The sequence below is a fragment of the Protopterus annectens genome, chromosome 10.part0, assembly GCF_019279795.1.
Source record: "Protopterus annectens isolate FY-2018-M chromosome 10.part0, PAN1.0, whole genome shotgun sequence".
In the NCBI taxonomy this organism is placed as follows: domain Eukaryota; kingdom Metazoa; phylum Chordata; order Ceratodontiformes; family Protopteridae; genus Protopterus; species Protopterus annectens.
The window spans coordinates 729,152,001-729,174,824 of record NC_056744.1 but is presented as its reverse complement, the minus strand read 5'-3'; the positions used below and the strand labels follow the sequence as shown (position 1 = coordinate 729,174,824).

The 22,824-nt window shown below is 38.9% G+C and overlaps 1 protein-coding gene across 1 annotated transcript in view; it reads right to left on the bottom strand.

Moving 5' to 3' along the window:
* The window catches only part of ALG6 (ALG6 alpha-1,3-glucosyltransferase), a 692,991-nt gene that overhangs the window by 15,999 nt on the left and 654,168 nt on the right, over positions 1 to 22,824 (bottom strand). Inside the window, exon 11 of the mRNA XM_044085553.1 lies at positions 141 to 211. Within this exon, the coding sequence (XP_043941488.1) occupies positions 141 to 211 (71 nt within the window). The remainder of the gene's footprint in view (positions 1 to 140; positions 212 to 22,824) is intronic.

The window sequence follows — 22,824 nt, the reverse complement described above, 5'->3', positions numbered from 1 at the left end:
ATTCTGACACCATGCAGATTATCACAGCTCACACCATCTTTTCCACTATAACCTTTTAAAATGTTCACAAGACTAACTGCAGAATTTAAGTACATTACATGCACAACAATTTAACTTAAAAAAAAAAAAAAAAAACTTACAGTGCAGCCAGAAGAATGGATTTTTCATGCACATGAAACGAAAATAAGAAAAATGATAAAGAACAGTTCACCTGTAAGTATAATAAAAAATATAATTAATTGTAGTGCAAAGGGTTACACTGATTATACAGCTTAAGATTTCATGTAGTATTACTTTCAAAAATTAATCATGCTCTGAAATACCATTAGTAATAGGAAATTAGACCATTTGCAGAAACCTCAAAAACTTCAGTCTATAAAATTCCATTTCAAAAGTTTAATTCACAGACTACAAAACTTAGTCAGTAGATAAGTACAAAGTGTTGTTCTTACAAAGTTCAGGTCCATAGTTACTAGTTCACTGATATGTTTTGTAGGGCTACCATCTGTACAGCTAGAAGTCAGTTTTCATAATGTTTAGGTTCATGAAAACTATTCTATAAGAAAAAGCATTCAGAGGATGTCTTACCCAATAAGTGAAATGTCATACCCGTGCATTCCCCCTTATACCTCTCATACAATGACAGGTAGCAAGTGCAAAACAGTGGTTATAAATCAAGAGATGTTTAGAAATGAAGAGATACATAGACCAGTACTATCCCATACAAATTCACAAGCAATCAATCACATTCCTTGAAATTTGTTTGTGTTTGTGTCTTTCGGCTTTTCCTGGTTAGGGGTCACCACAGCGGAACTCCGGTCCGCTAATGATTGGCAGTTGATTTTTACGTACCGGCTTGCCAGGCTTGACGCACAACCTTCAACGAAGGTATGCCCATTCACGCATGTCTCCACGCAGAAGACGCTCTAGCTGAGAATTGAACCAGACAGCGTCTTACTGTGAGGCGACAACGCTACCGCAGCACCACCACCGCACATTCCTTAAAATTATACATGAAATAAAAACAAGTTCTAGGAAGCTGAATCTATCCATCCATCCATCCATCCATCCGTAACCCCTTTTCCCCATTTTTTGCACATGAGGTTGGAGTGTCACTTCATCAGTGACAATCCTCTACAGCCAAGACTTACACCACTGGGTGGCTAGCCGTGTCACAGTAGTGCCACACACACTCACATATCATTTAGCTCTACATACTCATGGCCCCAGAGTTCTTCAACTAGGCACACCACATCTGCCTTCAGACTGCACCTAATGGACATGGCTTCACCAGAAAGACTTCACCTGGGGGTGAAAGAGGCACACAAAACACATACAATTTAACAGAAAGCAAACTAATTAAAAAGGGAAGATGACACAGTTGGACTGGGGTAAAATTTGGAACAGGCCAAAATAGCAAAGAACACAATGGAATCTAAAAAATCTATGTTTGTAGATAAAGTGAAAAAATCAAGTCTGCAAAATACAGTGTTTTATTCTATCTTATTTTATTTATATTTGTAAGCTTGGGGGTAGAACAGCCTGAGATTACAAAATTTAAAAAAAAAAATATATATCCAAACAATCACATGCATTCTTTTAAAGATAAGAGTTTATACAGCAACAACCTACATACAGTTAAGATATATAAAGATATCTGCAAATAAAGTGGTTATAAAGGTTATCAATGTGCAAGGAGTCATTTCCAAAAAGGCTTGTATTGTTTATCTCCCCCCTTTAATTGCCCTCAATGTATTTACAATATGTACACAGAAAGATGTGGATCTGCACAGCAATGGATCCTGTAGGAATGAGGGAGAGATGAGTAATAAACAATAGAGTTCAGAGGATGGAAGAGTGGAGCTATATAGACTGTGTTAAAGGGTGTGTTGTCATTTGCTTGACTGTTGTGATCTATTAGCTGTGGTGTCAAAGTTTACATTAAAGGATAAATACTGACTTCCAAAATGTTACCAGTCAACAGAACTTTATCAGTATATCTTGTCCACTAAAAAAGATGCATACATTTTGAATACAAAAGCTGTAAAAAATGACTGTCTTAATAAAGCTTTAACTGCATATCAGCACAATCTTATAGCACCCCGTGAGTTGGTGGTATCCGATCTGTAATATGGATCCATCAGAATTATGTCTGGTCAATGATTACCATAGCCTATCTAACACTATGTACACATGAAAGAGAAGGTACAGTGTTCACACAGCCTATTTAAACTCTTTCTTGACTGTAACAAATATAAGGGGTTTTAAATTGTAGTTTAAATATTTTATAAAACCGAGGTAACATAAAAAGTATGCAAAATTACATCAATAAACAGAAAAGCCAGAAAACAGACAATTTGTGCCTGCTGGTTACTTGGGTTAACTATCTAGCAATCACAGTAGCTGTTTTCCTATTCCAGTACAAGACCACATTCCATTTATCCAAAACCGACTAACAATTATCCTTACTATCAGCTTCCATCATTTTTGTATCTTTTAAACTTTTAATGACTGCTTTGCTTTTGATGAAAAAGAAGTGTGTGTGTGTATGTATACACACACACACACACACACACACATTATATATATACATATAGGATATTTTCTTCTATCCAACTCAAATTTCTTGTAATCTGCTGATTACTCCCCCCATACCTCTCTGCCTGTAAATGCAAGAAATCTAGACAAAGGGGTCAAAGGCCCAAAAACTGAGGCAATTTTTAAATACTGCTCTTATAAACTCAGAATGTTAATATACTAACAGGTTTTTGCATTAGCATGCATTTTCTGAACTCAAACGTGTTACTATTTAGTGAAATCATTCCTCAATATGTCAGAAAACCACACATTTTGTGAATGACACACCAAAAATAACAGGCAAAAATCTGGACAGCTGAGAGGTATTTTCCCCCTTGCTTCAGTTTCTGCCATATTCTATCCTTCCTCCTAAATTCCAGTCCACACACTGTAACCTTAAAACTTTATCTGCCCACATCCTATCACTACTGTTCACTATCAGATCAAATATGAATAAATCAAGCCTATTTAAACAAAGTTTAAAACCACAATGGCAAACAAACAGGATAAGCTGTGGCATGGATGCAACATAGCCTCTAGCAAACAAAGTACCAAGGGTCAAATAATTCAAGAAAAAACACAGTTTATTGAGACATAGAACATAAGCGCTTTCATCTAGTTAAAGTTAACAAGACTTCTTCAGATACTCAACAGTGTTCACCAAGGGATTTTAAAAATTCCAAAAGGTGACCAACATCTACATATTACAAGTCTAATAAATGCAAAAGGTAACATTAACCAAATATTTTATAAACAGTTAAAACAGTACAAGCTAAGAATGTTGTAATACACATTCTTAAAATCAGTATAAAAATACATAAAAAACTCAATAAAACAGTAAAATAGGTGGATTGCAGCTTGAAATAATAATCAGCACTGTTAGGCTTTAAGTTTAACTAAACAGGTAATGGATAAAACATTATTCAAACCGGGGGGGGGGTGCCTTCATTAATCCATATTTGCCACATAAGTTCTCTTTTTTTCAAGCATTAGACCCCCATGGACCTCCTCTAGAATTGTGTGGTAAACGTTCTAAAACTGCAAAATTAAAACTGTGTTCTGGGTACTCTGAAATATGCTTAAAAGTGCATTAGTGCTACTATTCTTTCTGATTTCTTATAAATGTTCAAAAATTCTTTGTTTCAACATTCTTTCCATATTGCCTATATAAAAACTGACTGAGATATTGTACAACAAAAGGCGTTGTCTATATTGCAATCATAACTACCTGTGATCTTTACAAGTTGTCTATTAATTTTTATATTTTTACAACAAAGAATGTCCTTGCAATAGCTGCAGTGCCCACATTTTCTCATAACTGTTTTCCCCAGTTTTTTACTTTGTTTTTCTTGTTTATCAAAAAGTAGTTTGAAACTAACGCCCTTCCTGAATACAGCTGGATTATCACCTACTTTTTGGAATAGTTCCATGTTCGTTTGAAAACACATACCAATTTCTCTGCATAGTTTCCTTAAATAGTGCATTGTCCATGGAATATGTAGTAATACAATTACTTCTATATAATTGTTGGCTATGGTACTTGAACTAATGTCTAAAAATGTGCTTATGATGTTCAGTTCTTTCCCTAATAGAACTGGCCTAAAGAAATTCCTTTCCCTCTTAGAATTAACTTCCTCCATTGAATTATCTATAAACCCATTGGGGTAAACTCTTCTTAAAAACCTATTTTTTAGTGACTGACGCTCCTCAAGGAAATGCTTATGTATGGTAATCATCCATGCAGTACGGACAAATTGCCCTTTGACTACCACTTTTTTTGGAGTGGTTGTATGGGAGCTGGTTAAATGCAGGAAAGAGTTAGAATTTGTGGATTTTCTAAAACATTTGTAGAGTAGTCTTATTCTCCACATCTTTCATGAGCAACACATCTAAGCATGAAATGAGGTTTATGCCAACCTCATGTGTAAAACTTAAAAAAATTGGTACAGTTGTTCAAATAGTTTAAAAAGACTGAAATGTTGCTCTTGTCATCTTTCCATTTAAAAATATGTCATCCTGGTATCTTGTATATAGATACTAGGAATCTTTAAATGAGCTATTAAAGACATATTTATTTTCCCATATAATCATGACTATATTTTCATACAGTGAGCTGCATGCTGACCCCATGGCAACCACTGTCTTTTGTAAAAAAAAAAAAAAAAAAAAAAACCTGGTTTTCAAAAAAGATGTTATCCAAGACCAGTTCTAATAAACTGGTAAACAAAGAAAAAAATGCGAAGTAACCACTAATGAACAAAAAATGGCAAACACGGAGCTGGAGAGCAGCTGATGCAGTAAAAACAAGGATGATATCACCAGTAGATTCAAAGTACAAACAATTTATTCCACACAAAGTATATGCACAAGCTTTCGTCCCTGCTCAGTCAGGAACTTCTTCAAAGTAATTCAGTTAGTAAAACACACTTCATTTAAATACTAAATAGGCAGTCAGTAAAACACACTTCATTTAAATACTAAATAGGCAGTCCATAAAACACACCATTTAAATACTAAATAGGCATACAATTAATCCTAACCCCCCCCCTTTTTTACTAAACCGCTAGTGAAATATATCTTAAACAATAAATAAACTTTATCTCATCTCTAAAATACAATACATTCCCTAAAACATTCAATAAAACAACTATTTAAATTTTATTTTTAAAATATAATACACTTAAAATATTTCTCAGTAATTTTCATCTTTCCACAGCTTTTAGTTTAAAAAAAAACATGCAAGTGAGAAACTGTCATTTAATCCTGGCCAGTACAGGGAATTCATCCTTAATTGCCATAGGGCTTCTTGTTTTTCTAATATTAATGCCCATGACCCATCCTTATATCTGGTTTTATTGTCTCCAAAATACCAAATTTAAAAGTATGGTCAGGATATTCAATGTTATGTCTGGCTAAGGCATTTGTTTCTTTCTTGTTCCTTATATCTCTTACATGTTCGTAAATTCTACTTTTTAATTTCCGCTCTGTTTTGCCTATATAAAAACATGGGCATTTTGTGCAAACTGCGCGATATACTACTTTCTCTGTTGTGCATGTGCTTTTACTGGTAATCTTCACTATGGTATTATTGATATTAAATGAACTACCCTCATAGATGTAACAATAAATGCAGGTCCCACATTTTTTCATGTAGCCATTTTGTTGGCTCACATTTGTATTTTCTAAAACATTTTTTATAGTTCTGCCTTTTTATATATAATAGTAGGTAGTTCACCTACTATATTTCTGGTGTCCCTATTATTAGTTAATACCACCCAATTTTTAAATAGGATGCCAGCTACATTCTTACTACTTTTATTAAAAATTGTGATGAATGCACTACTGAATTTCTTCTCCTCAGATGTCTCAGTATTTTGACCTATTTCTTGAGTTTGTGATTGTATACTTATGCTAGTTATGACCTCCCTGTCATTCCCTTCTATTTCTTTGTGTTGTTTTTGATCTAGTAATGGCATAAAATGTCCCCGTTCTCTTTTATTTACCACTTCTAACATCACGCCATTTATTAGTGAATTGGGGTAGCCTGTCTTTCAGGCGATCACATTCATCTAGGAAACGTTCAAATTCAGATACCATTCGTGCAGCCCTTACATATTGACCTTTTAATACAGCTTTCTTTTGCTTAAGTGGATGAGCGCTACTAAAAATGTAAAAAGCTGTTTGAATATGTTGGTTTTCGATAAATTTCAGGTTTGAACACCTTAGATACTCTATCTTTTATTAGCCTCACATCTAGGTATGGTATTTCATCAACTTCAACCGTATGTGTGAATCTAAGAAAAGGGGTACACCCATTCAAATATTCTAAAAACTCAGGAATAGTCTAACCTGGTCCTCCCAGTACATAAAAATATCATCCAAAAATCTTGTATAACATATACAGTGGGAGAAATAATTTGAATTACATAAATATTTTTCTCCCACTGTAACATTACGATGTTAGAATACGTCCCACCACAAGCTAAACCCATTGAGACTACTTCCATTTGCAAATAGTACACTCCATCAAATAGAATAAAGTTGTTATGCAAAACAATACTTAATAGATGTTCAAAATTATTAATTTTTACCTGTGATACATTATTTTCCAAAAGATACTCACAAAACCATTCTACCCCTATCTCATGAGGTATAAGAGTACAGAGGTCTTTTACATCTATAGTAATAAAATAACCACCTTCACTATAATCTAATTGATTTATTCTTTGTAGAAAATCCCATGAGTCTCTACACATACTTTTCTCTTCAGATACAAACTTCTTTAATCTGGTGTCTAAGTACTTTGCTATGGGTTGTATGGCAGAACCACGGGCGTCTACAATGGGTCTCATTGGGGGGTCATGTAGATCTTTATGCAGTTTAGGTAAACCAAACATACAAGAGACTTTTGGGTGGGAAACAAGCATGTAATTCAGTTCTTCTATAGAAATGCTTCCCTCTATAAAGAGGTCATTAATTTCATTTTTTATTTTTCTCAATGCCCCATTAAATTAATTTAGTGATGCCCTTTTATGGAAGCACCCTTCAAGTATATTTTTCATTTTTATGTTGTACAATTCCATGCTCATGATAGCAACCTCACCTCCCCTGTCTGGTTTCATAACACTGATCGCTTTATTTCTTTGAATAGACCTTAATAACTCATTTTTATCTCTAGACAAATTCTGGGCTACATCCATAGAATTCAGGGTATTTAAACTACAAAGATCAATCTCACAGAGATGTTCGAATAACTGTAGGGATGGGGTTTATGGGAGGGTTATAACTACTCGATACATACCCTGTATGATCCCTGTATAACTGACATTCTGAAACAACATATTTAAATTCACTTTTTTAACAAATGTTTCAGGTCTACCAGTGTTTGACTAATATTTAACTTTTGTTCAGGTACAAAAGACAGACCCTTAAAAAAATATCACAATTTTTCACAGATAGGTACATCAGAATAAATACTTTAAAGACCTTTGTAACGTTCTCAATGATTGTGGGATATGGTCTAGGGTTTAATTCCAGGTACGGTTCCTCCCTCTGTAATTCCCCCTCATGTTCCCCCTCTGATGTTGATTGTAATTGCCTCTTCCCCCCCAATTCATTTGAGGGGTTTCCTTCTGGAATGTGTTCTGGTTGTTCCTGGCTCCGAGATGTTCCGAGAGCCTTAGTTGTGGGAACTCTTCCTGTTGGTCTAAAAAATAGTCACCTTCATTTTCATTAGCTGCCAAATTATTTCTGTATCTACTATCCCACATTTGTGAACATGGGGGTTCTGGGTACGTGGAATTATTGGCATTGTCCACCCTATCTCTTTCAATCTTTTTCATTTTACAATTTTTTTTATACCTTCCAATTGACTTTCAATGCTTTTGAAGATGCGGTTAAACTCATACAAATTATTTGTATATGATGCATTAACAATAAGTTTATCCAGATCCTCAGCCTCCTTACTAAGAGTTGCAATATCAGCTTGGTTATGTTTAATAACCAGCTCAAGGTATTCAAACCCATGACGATCAAACATATTAAGAAATTCTTTGTGGAAGGGGGAATTATAGACCAAACCTATCGGAAACTGCTACATTCTGAGCCCTTTGGGTACAGTTTTTAAACATAGACATTCTTTAAAGTACATATTGTCCATCTGCAGTTTTTTGATTTTCAAAAGTAAACTGTCTAACTTTTGTAAGCTATTGAAATAGTTGTTACTTACAGGTGTTGTATCAGTTCCAAGCAAAAAACTCCCATCCACATGTAGCCATTCAGTAATATTAACGGCTTCATGTCTATTAACAGAGCCGTTTATCCTGCTTGAATTCTGGTCTCCAGCATTCTGATTTGATTCCCTTTGTTCCCTATGATCCTGTGATGTTGATGGCCAAATGCCATCAGTATTAAATCCATTTTGGTTCCCTGAGATCAATCGCTGTGTCCTGCTGCTTGTTTGAACTCCGGGGGCGTGTACTTCCTGCCCCATTATGGAAGTAGATTAACTGTTAGATTCAAGCTGCCCTCTCTCAAGAATATCCAAGCACTGTGTTAATTTGCCAAGTGAGCTATTCAGCTCAGCAAGTGTTTGGCTAAATAGCATCATCGAATCTCCCTCCTCAGTGCCAGAAGCTATCAACTCCGAAAAGAAGTTCCTGACTGAGCAGGGATGAAAGCTTGTGCATATACTTTGTGTGGAATAAATTGTTTATACTTTGAATCTACTGATGATATCATCCTTGTTTTTACTGCATCAGCTGCTCTCCAGCTCCATGTGTACCATTTTTTGTTCAAATTGGTAAACAAGTTAATGTTGTCCAGAGAAAAACTGGTAAAATTGTATAAAAATTCTGTAAATCATTGTATACCTATGTCATGAGGAATTGCTGTAAAAAGGTCTTTTACATCTATTGTGAGGAACACCATGTTATTGTGAAATTTTAAACTATTACATTTACCCAAGAATTCCCAAGAATCCTTACAAAGATGCCTAACATTCTGAACAATTACTTTGACAAAGGCATAGTAATTGATTGCCTGGCATCCACAATAGGTCTCATTGGTGGATTGTTTTTGTGGATCTTTGGAATTCAGAAAATGGCGGATATTACAGGATTTTTCATATCTAAATATTGCAACATGTCCACTTTAATCTGGCCCTACATGTCTATATAATATTGTTGAATGCATTAAACACTGAAATCTTCTTCGTCAAACCCTATATGTCAAAGTCTTCATCTGTTGAACAGTCATTTCAATTAACTTTTTCCCATGGTAAGTAACCAGTGGGCCATTATCGGGAATTTGCCATTTCCCAGCTATAGTATGATCTCGGAGTTGGTATATTTAGTTAGAGGGGGTGTGGGTGCACAACCCCCCATCAGGGTTGATTTTAAATAATGCTGTTTTTGTTGCAGTCAGTTGGTTGGAATCATATCCTGTACAGCAGGAGCTACAGCTCACGGCCTTAACCCTCTGCACTAACTGTCAGACTTTCATGTTAAGTAATACCGCTTTCTGAATACATTTCATTATGAGGGGAAACAGGGGAACCCTGGAGGCAGGTGACAGACTAGAGCATTTCTGGGGATTTGTCTATCTTGTGAGATTATGGAAATTAAGTTGTTGCAATTAACAGAGTTTGCAGAAAGGCTTCCCCTAGTGATGGGAAAGCATTCTCACGGTAGACCTGTTCAGTGACCACTTCTGAGGCATTAGAATACATCTCCTAAGCCTGTCCATTAACAAGTTTGCTCAACGTGGGATATGTATTTGGATAAGAAAGTGTTGAGAATCAACTGTCCATTGCCATACTGTCACTGTTTCCCAACACAGGGGGTATAATGTATTTTTGTTTCTTTGCTGATGTACAATACCATTGACATATTGTCAGAGCAAATGGCAACTGCACAACCCTGAGAAATGGGGACATGAAAGGCCTGCAAAGTTAGACATACTGAAGTTGGGTGTGATCCATCTAAATGCTAGATGGCCTATTGCTGAGTCCAGGTCCCTTGGATTGAGTATCGCAAACATTGCTCCAGCACCACAGGGAAGATGTATGCATAATGACCATGACTGATGGAAGGGGGGGGGGGCAACAATGGTCAACCTTTCTAAGATTGGGACAACACAGTCACCACTGTCAATGTTTGCAACAAGCTCTGAATATTCTGACTTGCTGTTCTAATGGGTCCTTCAGCTGAGATCACTGCATTCTCCGACTCTACTGTAGTTTTCTCATGTAAATCTTGTTATAATACTACAAGGACAGCTGCTGCCATCAACCCCAGTTGCTGATGGAAACTGAGGTAATGGAAGTCTGACAGTGGCTTGAAATGGAGGAATTTGAGCTGCTTCAGTGGTGTAGAAGAATAAAGCCCTGACTATGACCTAGGCAACCCCGGTTTGATCTGTGGCTCAGGCAACTGACTGAGTTGCAGGGAGGGACGAGCATGCCTATTTTGGGGAAGAGTAGTGACACAGGTATCTCCTGTGATGATCCCTGGTGGAGACTAGCGACACCGATGGGGGAAGTGTTGTACAAAGATGAAGGCTGGGGATGGACCTTGCAGAGCTGTCATGGGGGAGGGACGATACACTACAAAGATGTTCATCATTCCCACTGCCTCAGGGGCATTTTGGGTTATCTGCAAGGACAACCCAGTATTGGCTAGCATTCAAAAGCTCAACCCCTCCCCCCTGTGACAACCGATTGGCTGAGCATATCTTGAGATGGAAGCCTTCAGCTGTGACATGAAGTGAGTATTCAATCCTTTTTCTGCCATCAAAAGAAGAAAATCCTCAGACTCCTCACGGGATCCAATGCTGATTTTCCCCCTACTCATTTTATTTTTAGAGTTATTCTCTTTCCATTTTTATGTTTATTAAAAATATTTTAATATTTTATTTCCGTCAGTGTTTACAGTAATTCCAGTGAGAATTTTGGCTTGTAGCAGTGTTTATTTGGCTTCTATCTTTGACAAATGGTTGTTTTTACTGTTGCTGAGGAAACTTTCATTATTTCTCTCAGAAGTATAGTGCGTGAGTACTGTTAAACACTATGGCCTGTTTTTTGACAGGAAAATACTGCAGAACTTGGATTTTATCAGCATCTACACATTACTTACTATTGTGTATGGCTCTGTTTTGTGTGTTTCTAATATCAGATAGGAATTTTACCATGAATGCAGTTCTTTGAATGTACTGTGGAGAGTTTAGTCTCTCTGACAAGAAATTATAATTTAAATGGCATTGAAGAGTTATTTTATGAAAGTTTAACATGGTTAAAGTGTGTGCAGCTAATTTTTAACACCAGTTACTTTGGTTTTTGGAATTTTTGCACTGAAATTCTTAATCTTCTGTCAGTATTAAAAGAATTTTGAACACATTTAAAACTGTTTTTTTGTGAAGTTTAGCTGTATGGAAACATACTTATTACTAGAAACTTTATGGGCTTATTGCGAGATATTATCCAGTACTTTCAGTTTATTACTCCAGCTGATGTTCTCTTCCTTAACTTGATGGATCCTAACTCTGGTATCCCCCATCAAATCCAGTTGCACCTAAAAAGAAAAAAACAAGATTAAAAATATGCTTCAGTTTACCGTTAGTGATTCTGTTGGGCCACTGCTTGGCCTGCAGACCTCTTGTCTTTTGCCCCATCTCCCTCTCATGTAGCTTTGCCGGCCACTATGTAAAAGGGGTTAGACACATCCTCCAGGGCTGTTCCAGTACTTGGTGCAGGAGTAATTTGGGGTAAGAGATCCCTTTTTCCAGACATAATACTCTGTCCCCAGATATTTTATCTAGAAATGAAGTTCACAAGACAAGGAAAATGAAGCTTTAACATACAGCTGATAATCAGATTACAGCTGTTTATAAATCTGATATGGTTTCTCTGCTTAACAGTGTTCTGCAGACAGCTGATTCTGGAGGCTGTGTTCCCATACATAGCTCTAGTGCTAGTCTGGCTAGAGACCTTTCTGTTTTTTTAGAGAATGATGAGGACTCTGATGAAAACAATGGTGATTTACTAGTATGCACTCTGTCCAGTTATTCTGCTTCACCTTTTCTCCAATGATTGCCAAGTTTACTAATGTTTTTGCTAGGGAACAATTAGAACTACCCTAGAGATAGGCAGGGTACATGACCTTATGGAGCACAAGATGCACGTTTCTGTGGCTATCCCCCCTCCCTTACACCAGCCTTGGAACCTGTTTATAAAGCTACCTGCAGGACACCTGTATCTAATCCCTAAAAAGGTTCAGAAAAGAATATAGGGTCTCTGTTGGATATGAAAGGTCTGTTTTTTTCATTTGACTACTGACCCATCTGCAATCTCCCCAGCCGTCTCCTCAAATGATCTAATACCCCCCATGATTAAGATGGAAAATGGTTAGATCTTTTGGGCAAAGGAATGCCTCTTTATAGTAATCTAGCATTTAGAATGTTAAATTATCAAGGCTATATAGTATCATTTATTTTACTGTGTGCGCACAGTTTGGATGATTTTCTGCACTCCTACCTGCACAGCAAATGTCATATGTGATAAAATTGTTTCTAATTTGACTCAGGTTTTGAAAAATGTTTGAAAGGTGCGCTTGAATGTGTAGATACAATCTTGAGAAATGTTGCTTCTTCTGTTCCATTAAGATGGTTTTTGCTTGGTTATGTAATCAGAACTTCTCTGATGATTTAAAAAAATTTTGAATGCACCTTTAAGTTCTCAAATGGTGGGATGATACAGGCAAATTAATGCAAGGGGTATGTAGGATGTTTCATCTACCCAAGTCTTTTGCTAACAAGGTGTTTTATTTCAAGGTCCAAAATGAACAAAAATCTCAGCCAAACAAACGTCAGGGATCCAAAAGGAAATGGGAGGAGGATAATTCTTCAAAACTAAACAAGAGGAGTATCTTTCCAAAATAGGATTAATACCCTATAAAGGAATGACTATGCTTTGTCACAAGGCACCCCTACTCCTCCTCCTCCTGCATTTGCTTCCCCCCCAGGCTCTCTGCCTCAGCCCTGCAGCCTGGCCACAAACAGTTTCACACAAATTAATTTAGAATAATTTGGAGAGGATACACTTGACAGTGGATAGAAAATCCTCCCCCTTTAAGGGGATTTCCCCCACACCGACCAGACCAGACGGAATGGTTTCCTCCAGTGCTCCATCACAAGACAGTAGCAGGGATTACAAAACCAGTGCTTAGGATACATATAGGTGAAGGATTTGACTCCAGAATCATTTTGATACCCAAAAAAAGAAGCACTCCTGGAGACTCATCCTAAATTTGTCCTTTTTAAAACACTTTTGTAAAAGTTCTGAAATTCAAAATAATCACCTTACTGTTGGTCTTGGCATTGCTTCCAGACCACTGTTTCATGGTGACTCTAGTTCTCAAGTTGTTGTGTCTTTTGGCTTTTCCCGGTTAGGGGTCGCCACAGCGGAACTCCGGTCCGCTAATGATTGGCAGTAGATTTTGACGTGCTGAGTTGCCAGCTCTGACACACAACCTTCTCAAGTGCACTTATCAAATTCTTATTGTTCCCAGTTACAGGAAATTGTTTGATTTGTGCAGATTCTGTATCCAGGTGCTTGGATTAGACAAGGTCATATCCCTCCTTTCCCACCTGAACTTCAACATGAAACTTCCAAAAACTTTCCTCACACCCTCTCAATGAACTACTTTCCTGGGATATTCGATAGACACAGTAAAAGGGGTGGTCTTACCAAAAGACAAAGTTCTGATTTCTCAGGGCATTTTCTTGGATTTGTTTCTTCTAGATGTCACCTAAGCAAGTGAGTTCCTCAAAATTCTAGGCCTCATCACATCAATGATCCTCATGATAGCACTAGCTAGACTATACATGAAACAATTCAATGGTACTCACAGAATTATTAAACTCAGCATTGTCATCCTTCCAGGTTCTAGTACTTGGATTCGTGAAACAGGAACTGCAGTGGTGGAGGGATCAACTGCCTCTGAATCCAGGACTCACTAACTCTCTTCCCAGTCCAATCTGCTCAAAAGAACTCCTCAGAATTTGCACGGGGGGCAGTGCCCATGGGAGATCAAGTGCAATGCTTGTGAGGTCCTTAGGACACACCAAATCACATAAACATAAAACAGATGTTGGCAGTGATTGATGCCTTAAACGTTCGTCACTACTTATGGAATACGGGTCCTCTTCTAGTGGTCACAGATAACACTACTGTGATGTGGTACAGAAACAAGCAAGGGGATACAAGGTCATACCCTCTTTGTCGGTTGGCAGTGGTGGCCTGGGAGATGGTTGTACACTATTCTCTGACTCTTCAGGCCTTACACCTTCCATCAGCGCAAAACACAGGGGCAGACGGACTAAGCAGCTCCTGAACAGACCCTCACAAGTGGTAGCTCCATGTAGAGGTTTCCAGGACGTGATGCAGATGTGTGGAAAAGCTCAAGTAGACCTGTTTACCTCATTTCAAAACAGCCAACTGAAAAAATTCTGTTCAAGACATCCTTGCAGCCATGCTTGGAATACAGATGCTCTATCATTACTATGGTTGGGAATGTTCCTGTATGCATTTACACCCTTTCCAATGATTCCCAAGGTAATTCTAAAGATTTAGAAAGAATTACCAAAGATCATTGTGGTAACTCCCTTTTGGCCTAGACAAAACTGGTTCTCCTTTTTACTGGGATTGACCAATGGCAATTACCACAACCTTCCTCACAGATTGTATCTGCTCAGACAGCAACTGGGGGTGAATGGAACACCCCATCTTAGAGCAATTGCAACTATCAGCCAGGATGATTCTACTTTGACAACTTTTAGGCACTTGTTTCAGAAGGTGCAGCAGGTATTTAAGGAGGCCAGAAAACCTGCTACTAGGAAATCTTCAGTTTGCAAGTGGAAGAAGCTTTCTAGGTGGTGCCTATTTAATAAGAGGTCCCAAAAGGGTTTTAACCCCTCTAGTTTTGAAATATCTGTGTGAGATACTTCATGTTTTGTCATATGCTTCCATCAACGTGCATCTTGTGGCCATTTCAGCTTGTCTGCCAATGGAGTCCCCTCTTTTGTCTCTTTCTGAAGTCAAACAGTTTAAGAAAGGAGTGTTGCACGTGAGACCCACTCAAAAACAAATTCCATCTTCCTGGGATTTCAGCTTTGTGCTTGAAAAATTGACTTTACCTCCTGTTGAACCTGCCTCTCAAGCTTATTTACATTATAGTACTTGGAAGACTTAATTCATTTCTCTTACATCTGCAAGGTGAGTCGCTGAGCTGCAAGCTCTCATAGTGAGCCAACCCCATCTGATTTTTCACAAGGACAGGGTTTTGTTGCACACTAATCCATCCTTCATGCCTAAAGTGGTTTCTGAATTTACCTTGACTCAAGCCATCAGTCTCTCAGTGCTCTAGCCTTTTCCAAAAAAATAAGTGAAAAAAGATTCTACAAAGCTTGGATGCACAGAGGCAGCTCAATTACCTTGACAGAATAAAGGCATTTAGGAATGCTGAACAGCTGTCTGTATTATATGAGAACTAAGAAAGGTCAATCTGTCTCTAGCAAACTGTTTGCACAATGGTTGTCCTTTGCTATTGTTTACTTCCACCATGGTAAATCTCTTCCAGACAAGGTTAAGGCTCTCTTGACAAGGGCCTTATCCTCTTCAGTGGTATACTAGATGCAGCAACATGGTCGCAAAGCACTACAAACTACATTCCTTTTCAAGATCCACAGCAGGATTTGCTAGGACCATACTCCAGGGCTTCTGGATCCTTATCCTTCTACCTCCCAGGCTGGGTAAGCTTTGGGAATCTACTCCAAATGCCACTGAGGCAGTGGGAATGATGAACACAGTATAGCTGCATAAGTCCTAATTATCTTTAACAGTAGATGTTCGAATTCCTCACTTCCTCAGTGGCAACACCCACCTGCCTTCTCTCAGACTGTACATAGCTGAGGTGTGTTTCAACCTCTTTGATTTGGTTGTTGATGGATTTGTTTTTTATACAGTATTGTGACTAGCTGTGAATTTGCTCTTGCTAGATTATTCTAACGTTAAGTACTATCCTCTCCTTCTTTGTGGAAGTGAAAAAGCCTACACTTTCCTCTCCTTCTTTGTGAAAGTGAAAAAGCCTGAACAATCACTTCCTGTCACAGCTAAAGCCTTTTCTCTCAGGATATGCTCAGTCAATCAGCTGTCACAGGAAGCGAGTGGGAGGGAGGTGAGTCTGAGGTTTTGAAAGCTGGCCAGTACTGGCAGTGAGGAATCTGAACATCTGCAGTTAAAGTAGGAGTTATGCAACTGTACTTTCTTATGCACACCCATGCCTTGGACATAACCATGTCATTGTGGGGAGTGGGTAGGGCATACAAGACCCCCCTGACAGATGCAAAGATGGCTGAGCCCCAGGACACCCTTAGGATCCATGTCCAGCCCCATACATACTGGAGTAAGTCCGGGGGGATAAGGAGAGTAGTAGACAGATTTAGTGTGGACATGGGGCACTGGGGAGCCGGGCCAGTAAAATGACCTTCTTCTTTCGGCTTTTTCCCGGTTAGGGGTTGCCACAGCAGATCACCTTGTCTGCTCATGATTGACAGTGGAGTTTTACAGTGTCGAGTTGCCAGCCCGGCGCCCAACCTTCCACAGAAGGCTCACACACACACACACCTACGGCCAATTTAGAGTGTCCAATCCACCTGCAGCATGTCTTTGGGATGTGGGAGGAAACCAGAGCACCCAGCGGAAACCCACGCGACCACAGGGAGGACATGCAGACTCCGCACAGAAGGCACCTCAGCCGAGGATCGAACCGGAGAACCTCTTGCTGTGAGGCGGCAATTCTAACCACTGCACCACCGTGGCCACCCCAAAATGATAGAGGGGACCAAAAAAGAAAAAAAAAAGAATGGAGGAATTCTGTCCATTGAAAGGCTGTCTATTGTTAATCTAGCATCCAGATGGCATCTTATGAATGTGTTGTGACAGCTTCAGATATGGCTTTGCAGTGTTTACTGTATTTCCTAGGGACAGGCACAGATGAAGTAAATGGTTCATTATGCAAAGTATAGACTCTCTCTTGATACTGTAGCTATGATCCTGACTTGGTGTGAAAAGGTTCTTATTCTCAGCATTCTTGTGTAAGCTACTACTTCTGCCATGCATTTGGTGAACATCCTGGGGGCTGTTGCGAGTCCAAACGACAAAGCTCTGAACTTACAGTGACTGGCTGCCACCTGACAGTGAAGAAGCCTTGTGGATGCCCTTGTTACCTTTGTGTGTAGATAGGCATACTGAAAGTCTAAACAGCATATCCATTCTCCCTGCTGAAGTCACAGAAGGATCAACTGCACCCTGTCTGGAACTTTGATTTCCATACATACAGATTTAGGTCACTCAGATCCAGTACTGGCCTAAAATCCTTTGTCTTTCTGAGATCTAAAAATAATCCAGAATAAATTCCAAAGCCTATCTGGTCTTGTAAGACCTCTTTGATAGCTCTTTATTTCTAAAAGGCTGGAATTCTACAACTTTACTACTGTCTTTTTTGTGGTGAAACAACTGGCAGCAAACAGAGGGTAGACTTCAGAACTTCCAGAAAAAGGAATATACCTCTGAATATAATGTCCCCATCCATCTGTCCTGTGTGATGGCCAGCCACTAAGATTGATGCACGGATACATAACTCTCATCTGCTTTCAGAAAGAGACTATAGGCCAAGGCTGCAGGGGTTCTGCTGTTGACCTCCTGGAGAAGGAGAATTATGAAACCTCTGATTTTGGAGGCATCTCTGCCTCTGTGGCAACATCCATTGGGAAAACATTTCTCTTCCTCTGGAGTTCTTATCAAACATTGCTCACATTATGGGTGCTGAGACTTATTAACTCATTGCTTTCTACAAGAGTATATTCATCAGGAAAGCAGACTTGCTGTGTATCTTGTAAAAGTGTACTCATATTTACAAGAAACTTCCCTGAACTGCTGAAATGAGTATACTCATCTATTTTCAAAGTCTAATCTCTGAAGTTCTGGTAAAAGTACATGCATAAAACTAAGAAAGAGAGGTGACATTTACAAGCTGGCATGACTTGCTAAGCATAACAGAGAATGGGAAGTTTAGGTCTGGAGTTAAGGAGTGTTTAAAAACGTTATGAAATCTAGGACAGTTCCATGTTTACATTTATAATGCAAAAATAAAGTGTGATGCTCGCATGTTAGGAGTGCTGTAATAAAGCAATGGGTGCTAGCAAAAAATTACATTAAAACATGGCGGTAATGCAAAGACAATTTTGAGAAATATAAATGCATTTTTAGTAAAGAAGTTATGATCATTACCTATATTTTATAACTGTATTAATTTCAAAAATTCTGTGTGACCTACAGGTGAACAAGCGGTGACATCTTACACAAAAGATTAAAGCACACAATATTGCCACTGATACTTGCCATCTAAAATAGTTTGTAGATTAATATTGTTATGAAATACTGTCAAATTATTAAATGCATACCTTGCATAGGTTGCCCACTGTCACAAAGCAGCAGAATGCTATCCTCTCTTGTCATATATCACTGGAAAAGCTCTCGAACAGAAAAACAATTCACTCACTGGTATATTAGCTCTATCTTGTAGACCTGCATAGATAAAACCTTTTGTTTGACCATAACTAGCATTTTTTGGCCAACAAACAAGTTTTTCTTTTATAAATCCGCAGTATAAAATCAGCATCTACAGACAGACCTTTGACACTAACACCAGTGTTTAGCCCATTATCTACCAAATCGTAGTTTACATTTTTTTGTAACTCACGCCATTGATTACAGGTTATAAAACTAATAAAATGCATTTTCAGTACAGGATTTTAGACAAACTCTCTCAGGAGATAAGTAGATTCCTAGCTTAAAAGATCTCAAGAAGCAAAGCTGTTAATTAGCCTCCTGCTGTTCACGATTAATGAGTTAAACCAGATGCTTTTAGATCCCTTTTGACTTCTGAGATATGGCCTCTAGGGAGCAGTAAGCCTGACCCCAACATCTGTGAGCATTTTCCCCTACTCTTCACTCTTAACTAACAACTTCTTTACCTGAGGTCCAAAAAGGGAAGATCCATAATACGACGCACTTATAAAGGATGCTTTGAAGTCTAGGCCAGGCCTGCATCCTCATGGATAAGTCTTTCCCAGTTGCTCTCACTTTTCCATCTGCAGCACTGTGAAGTGGCCTCATGGAGAGGAATATAATAATGTCCATAGATATCACTTGTGATTCAAGTTGTCTGCATAGATCACTCTATGATAACTGTAGTGTTTTTTGGGCGTTCTCCACTAGGTCTCGCCAACATCATGTCACATGTGTCAAGTAGTTTAAGGCTCTGATGGAGACAGTACCTGACACACAGACTCACTTTCCCAACTGACCTATCACCATAGGATATTTATTTAGAGGATGAATTGCGGGACTCTTCTGAGAGCCTCCTCTTGGTGGCAACTGGCACTACAATACTGTCAACAAGGAGAGGTTTACACCAATGTTACCTGTTCTTTGCAGGCCAGATTCTGTACAGTTTTCAAGGGACTGCCTCCAAAATATCTGGCTCTTGCCACACCCTCTGCATAACTAAATCAGTCAATTTGTTTGTGAGAGGCCTACCCAAGCTATGGGTGGAGCAAACAGAAATGACTTCTGAAGGATCTATTCCTCAGAGAAGGCGGGGTATGTAGGCCATGATGCTTTCTATCATTTCAGTGGATTTCAGCAAATACAGTATTTTCAGATGGGGATTTTGAGGAAACCTCCTTCATCAAGATTTGTGTCGGGGTGGGAGAGACTGGAGAGTCTAGATGCCTCTTCTTGCATGTTTTTTCCTCATCATGCTTGGGATGTACTGGACTGAACATTTAGGAAAACACTTTTCCTCAGATCTTCAGGGTCTTAAGAGATTCTTCTGTGACTGGCCCTGCTGGGCTAAAAATGGATGGTTCATGGTACCAGACTGGAGGGTGTCATATGGTGGACCAAATGTGGAGGGTTCTTTCTCCTGCATTGAGAAATTGGATGGTCTATTTGACACTGGCTCAACAATCTTAGTCACAGGTACATCATCTCTGCCAAGAAGTGATGCCAAAGTGACAGCGCCAGTCAACAAAACAGAGGCCAGGAATGTGCACTGAGGGACTGAATGCTGATGACACCAACAGTTCTGACTGGCAATAAGGGTTTGATGATGACCCTGGCACAGAGCCATTGACATCAATGACCTCTGGCCTAGTGGTTCTTGAACATGACACTGTCAGTGGTGAGACCACTAGTGCCAGTGTGTCTGCTCCTTTTTTAACAAATCTGTTGGTTGCTCATGAGAATGGTACGGTACCTTAACTATTACTGCAATACCGCTAATGCAAAAATGAGACCCAGGGTATAAATGCATGTGAGGTCCAAGTGAAGGACCCTTCTTTTGCTACCCTACAGACACGGGGGAAACAGAAGACACGAAGTTCCAGCTGAGCCCTGACAGGGCCTTCTTTATATGGTCCCAGTTAATATTCACTGCAAGGCTCTTTACTGAACTAAAAAAATCTGTGAAAAGAGCTGAAGATGGTATGGATTCTAAGTGTTTGGAAAAGAAGCTTTCAACTCTTCCTTGGGGCCATTTCCAACAACATTGAAACTTTCAGCTGGGAAATGCCAGCCAGAATAGTAGTAGTAATAGCAATATAAGAGGATCTAACAGGAAAAAAAGGCACTATCTGAAGATCTGGTATAAGAAGTTTCCTTCCTATGGATCTTCGGAGAGGGGAACCTGTCATTTTACTTAGGTCTAGTTTCCTCTTTCTTTCAGCCCTTCCTTTCTTTTGTGAAAAGGCTCTTGCCTGCACAAAATAAATCAGTTTACTGCTCCTTTCCTGTTAGGTTCTCAACCAGAAGTTCTTACACATTTCAAAACCTGCACACAGGTGATCCACCTCAAGGCATACAACACACAGATTGAGTGTATCCTGGGGTGGAGGATTTTATGGCCAAGTCTGGTTCACTTTTTAAACTTGGAGGTCCTGCCCTTATTCATAATGAAGTTTTCAACACCATAAAGTCAAAGCACTTATGTACTCAAGAAAAAAAAAACATCCAAGTAACATGAAGTTCTAACCAACACTTTAACAGTAACATACACTAATGTTAATAGCAATATGATGAACTGTAAACAAAAAAATCCTGTATGCCTGATAAATCATTAATCACAAGTAAACAAACACTTTAGAAAAAAAAAATATCAAATACAGTTGTAACACCTGAAAAAGTCAACAGAAGACCATGGGAAAGGATCAAGACAAAAGCATTACCTATGGAGGAAGTGGGGGTACACTGAGAAAAAATCCAAATCAAACTACTGAAGGGCGTTTAGAAAATTAGTGATAGTTTAACAAGAGAACTTTCTGAAGAGCATCTTTATCTTCTCACCCTTTGAAATAAAAAAAAAAAAAAAATAGATTCTCAATGGACGAAGTCCTTCAAGCAGAGCATGTGGATATGCTCAATGCTTATCAGCAAGAAATGAGATCTGGAGCTAGAGGGAAGAGAGTTGCAGTATGAGAATAAATGGAGTAGCTTGAGCTTTGAAGGACTTCCTAAAGATGCCCAAATAGGACAACCAGTGGCTGCCAGTCCTGCTGTTGCACAGTACAGACTGTATCATGCTAGAGTCACTTTTAATCATTAGTGTTTTTAGTAAAATGTTCCCAGTTAAATTTGTTTGTGTCTTTCGGCTTTTCCTGGTTAGGGGTCGCCACAGCGGAACTCCGGTCTGCTAATGATTGGCAGTAGATTTTTACGTACTGGCTTGCCGGGCCTAACGCACAACCTTCAACGAAGGAACACCCATTCACGCATGTCGCTACACAGAAGACGGTCTAACTGAGCATCGAACGGGCAACATCTAACTGTGAGGCGACAACGCTACCGCATCACCATCACCGCAGTAAAATGTTCCCAGTTAAATGATTCTTGCAATTCTGCTTTAGCAAACTGAACTAGAGGCTGGTTATCTTCATCAGTACCCTCCCAAACATGTCTCCCTCACTGCTTTAATGCCTCTGAAACTCTGCACCATACTCCAAATATGGTCAAGCCAACACCTTCTACACAATTAAAATAAAACCACTGACAAAACATTCAAGCACAGGTGTCTCAAACTCAAATAACCTGACAGCCACATAAAGCAAAGTACATTCTGCTGGCTAGTAATAGAAAAAAATCTCAATTACACACAACAAATAGAGTGCAAGCTACTTTTATATTACTCACTGTAACCTGCTTGCCAGATTGCATCAAACTTCAGACAAGAAACAAAATGCACACAACAATTAAGTACTACAAAGTAGAAACTCCTCAAATAATGTGCAAAAGACATAACAGTGGCTTTTACACTTCTGAACTATCAGGCATCTAAGTTACGCATAACAGCTAACAAAAAGTACAGTTTTGTACCTACCATAAATGTAGATGTCCGATAGGAATGCATCTGCAGTCCTTACAAATGGGTTGTCCTGTCGTCAGGCAGCCCCTCGGTCGGCCGGATTCCAAAGTCTGGGTCTGGCTTCGGCTGGTGTCGCGCTTCACCCAACATCATAGCTGCAGTTCTTCAGGTATAAAGGCATCAGCCGACGCCATTTTCCTCAGTGTTTCTTGCCCCAGATGCCAGGTGCCCTCTTGGATGGCTAAATTTGGATAAATGCCAATGTTTCCAA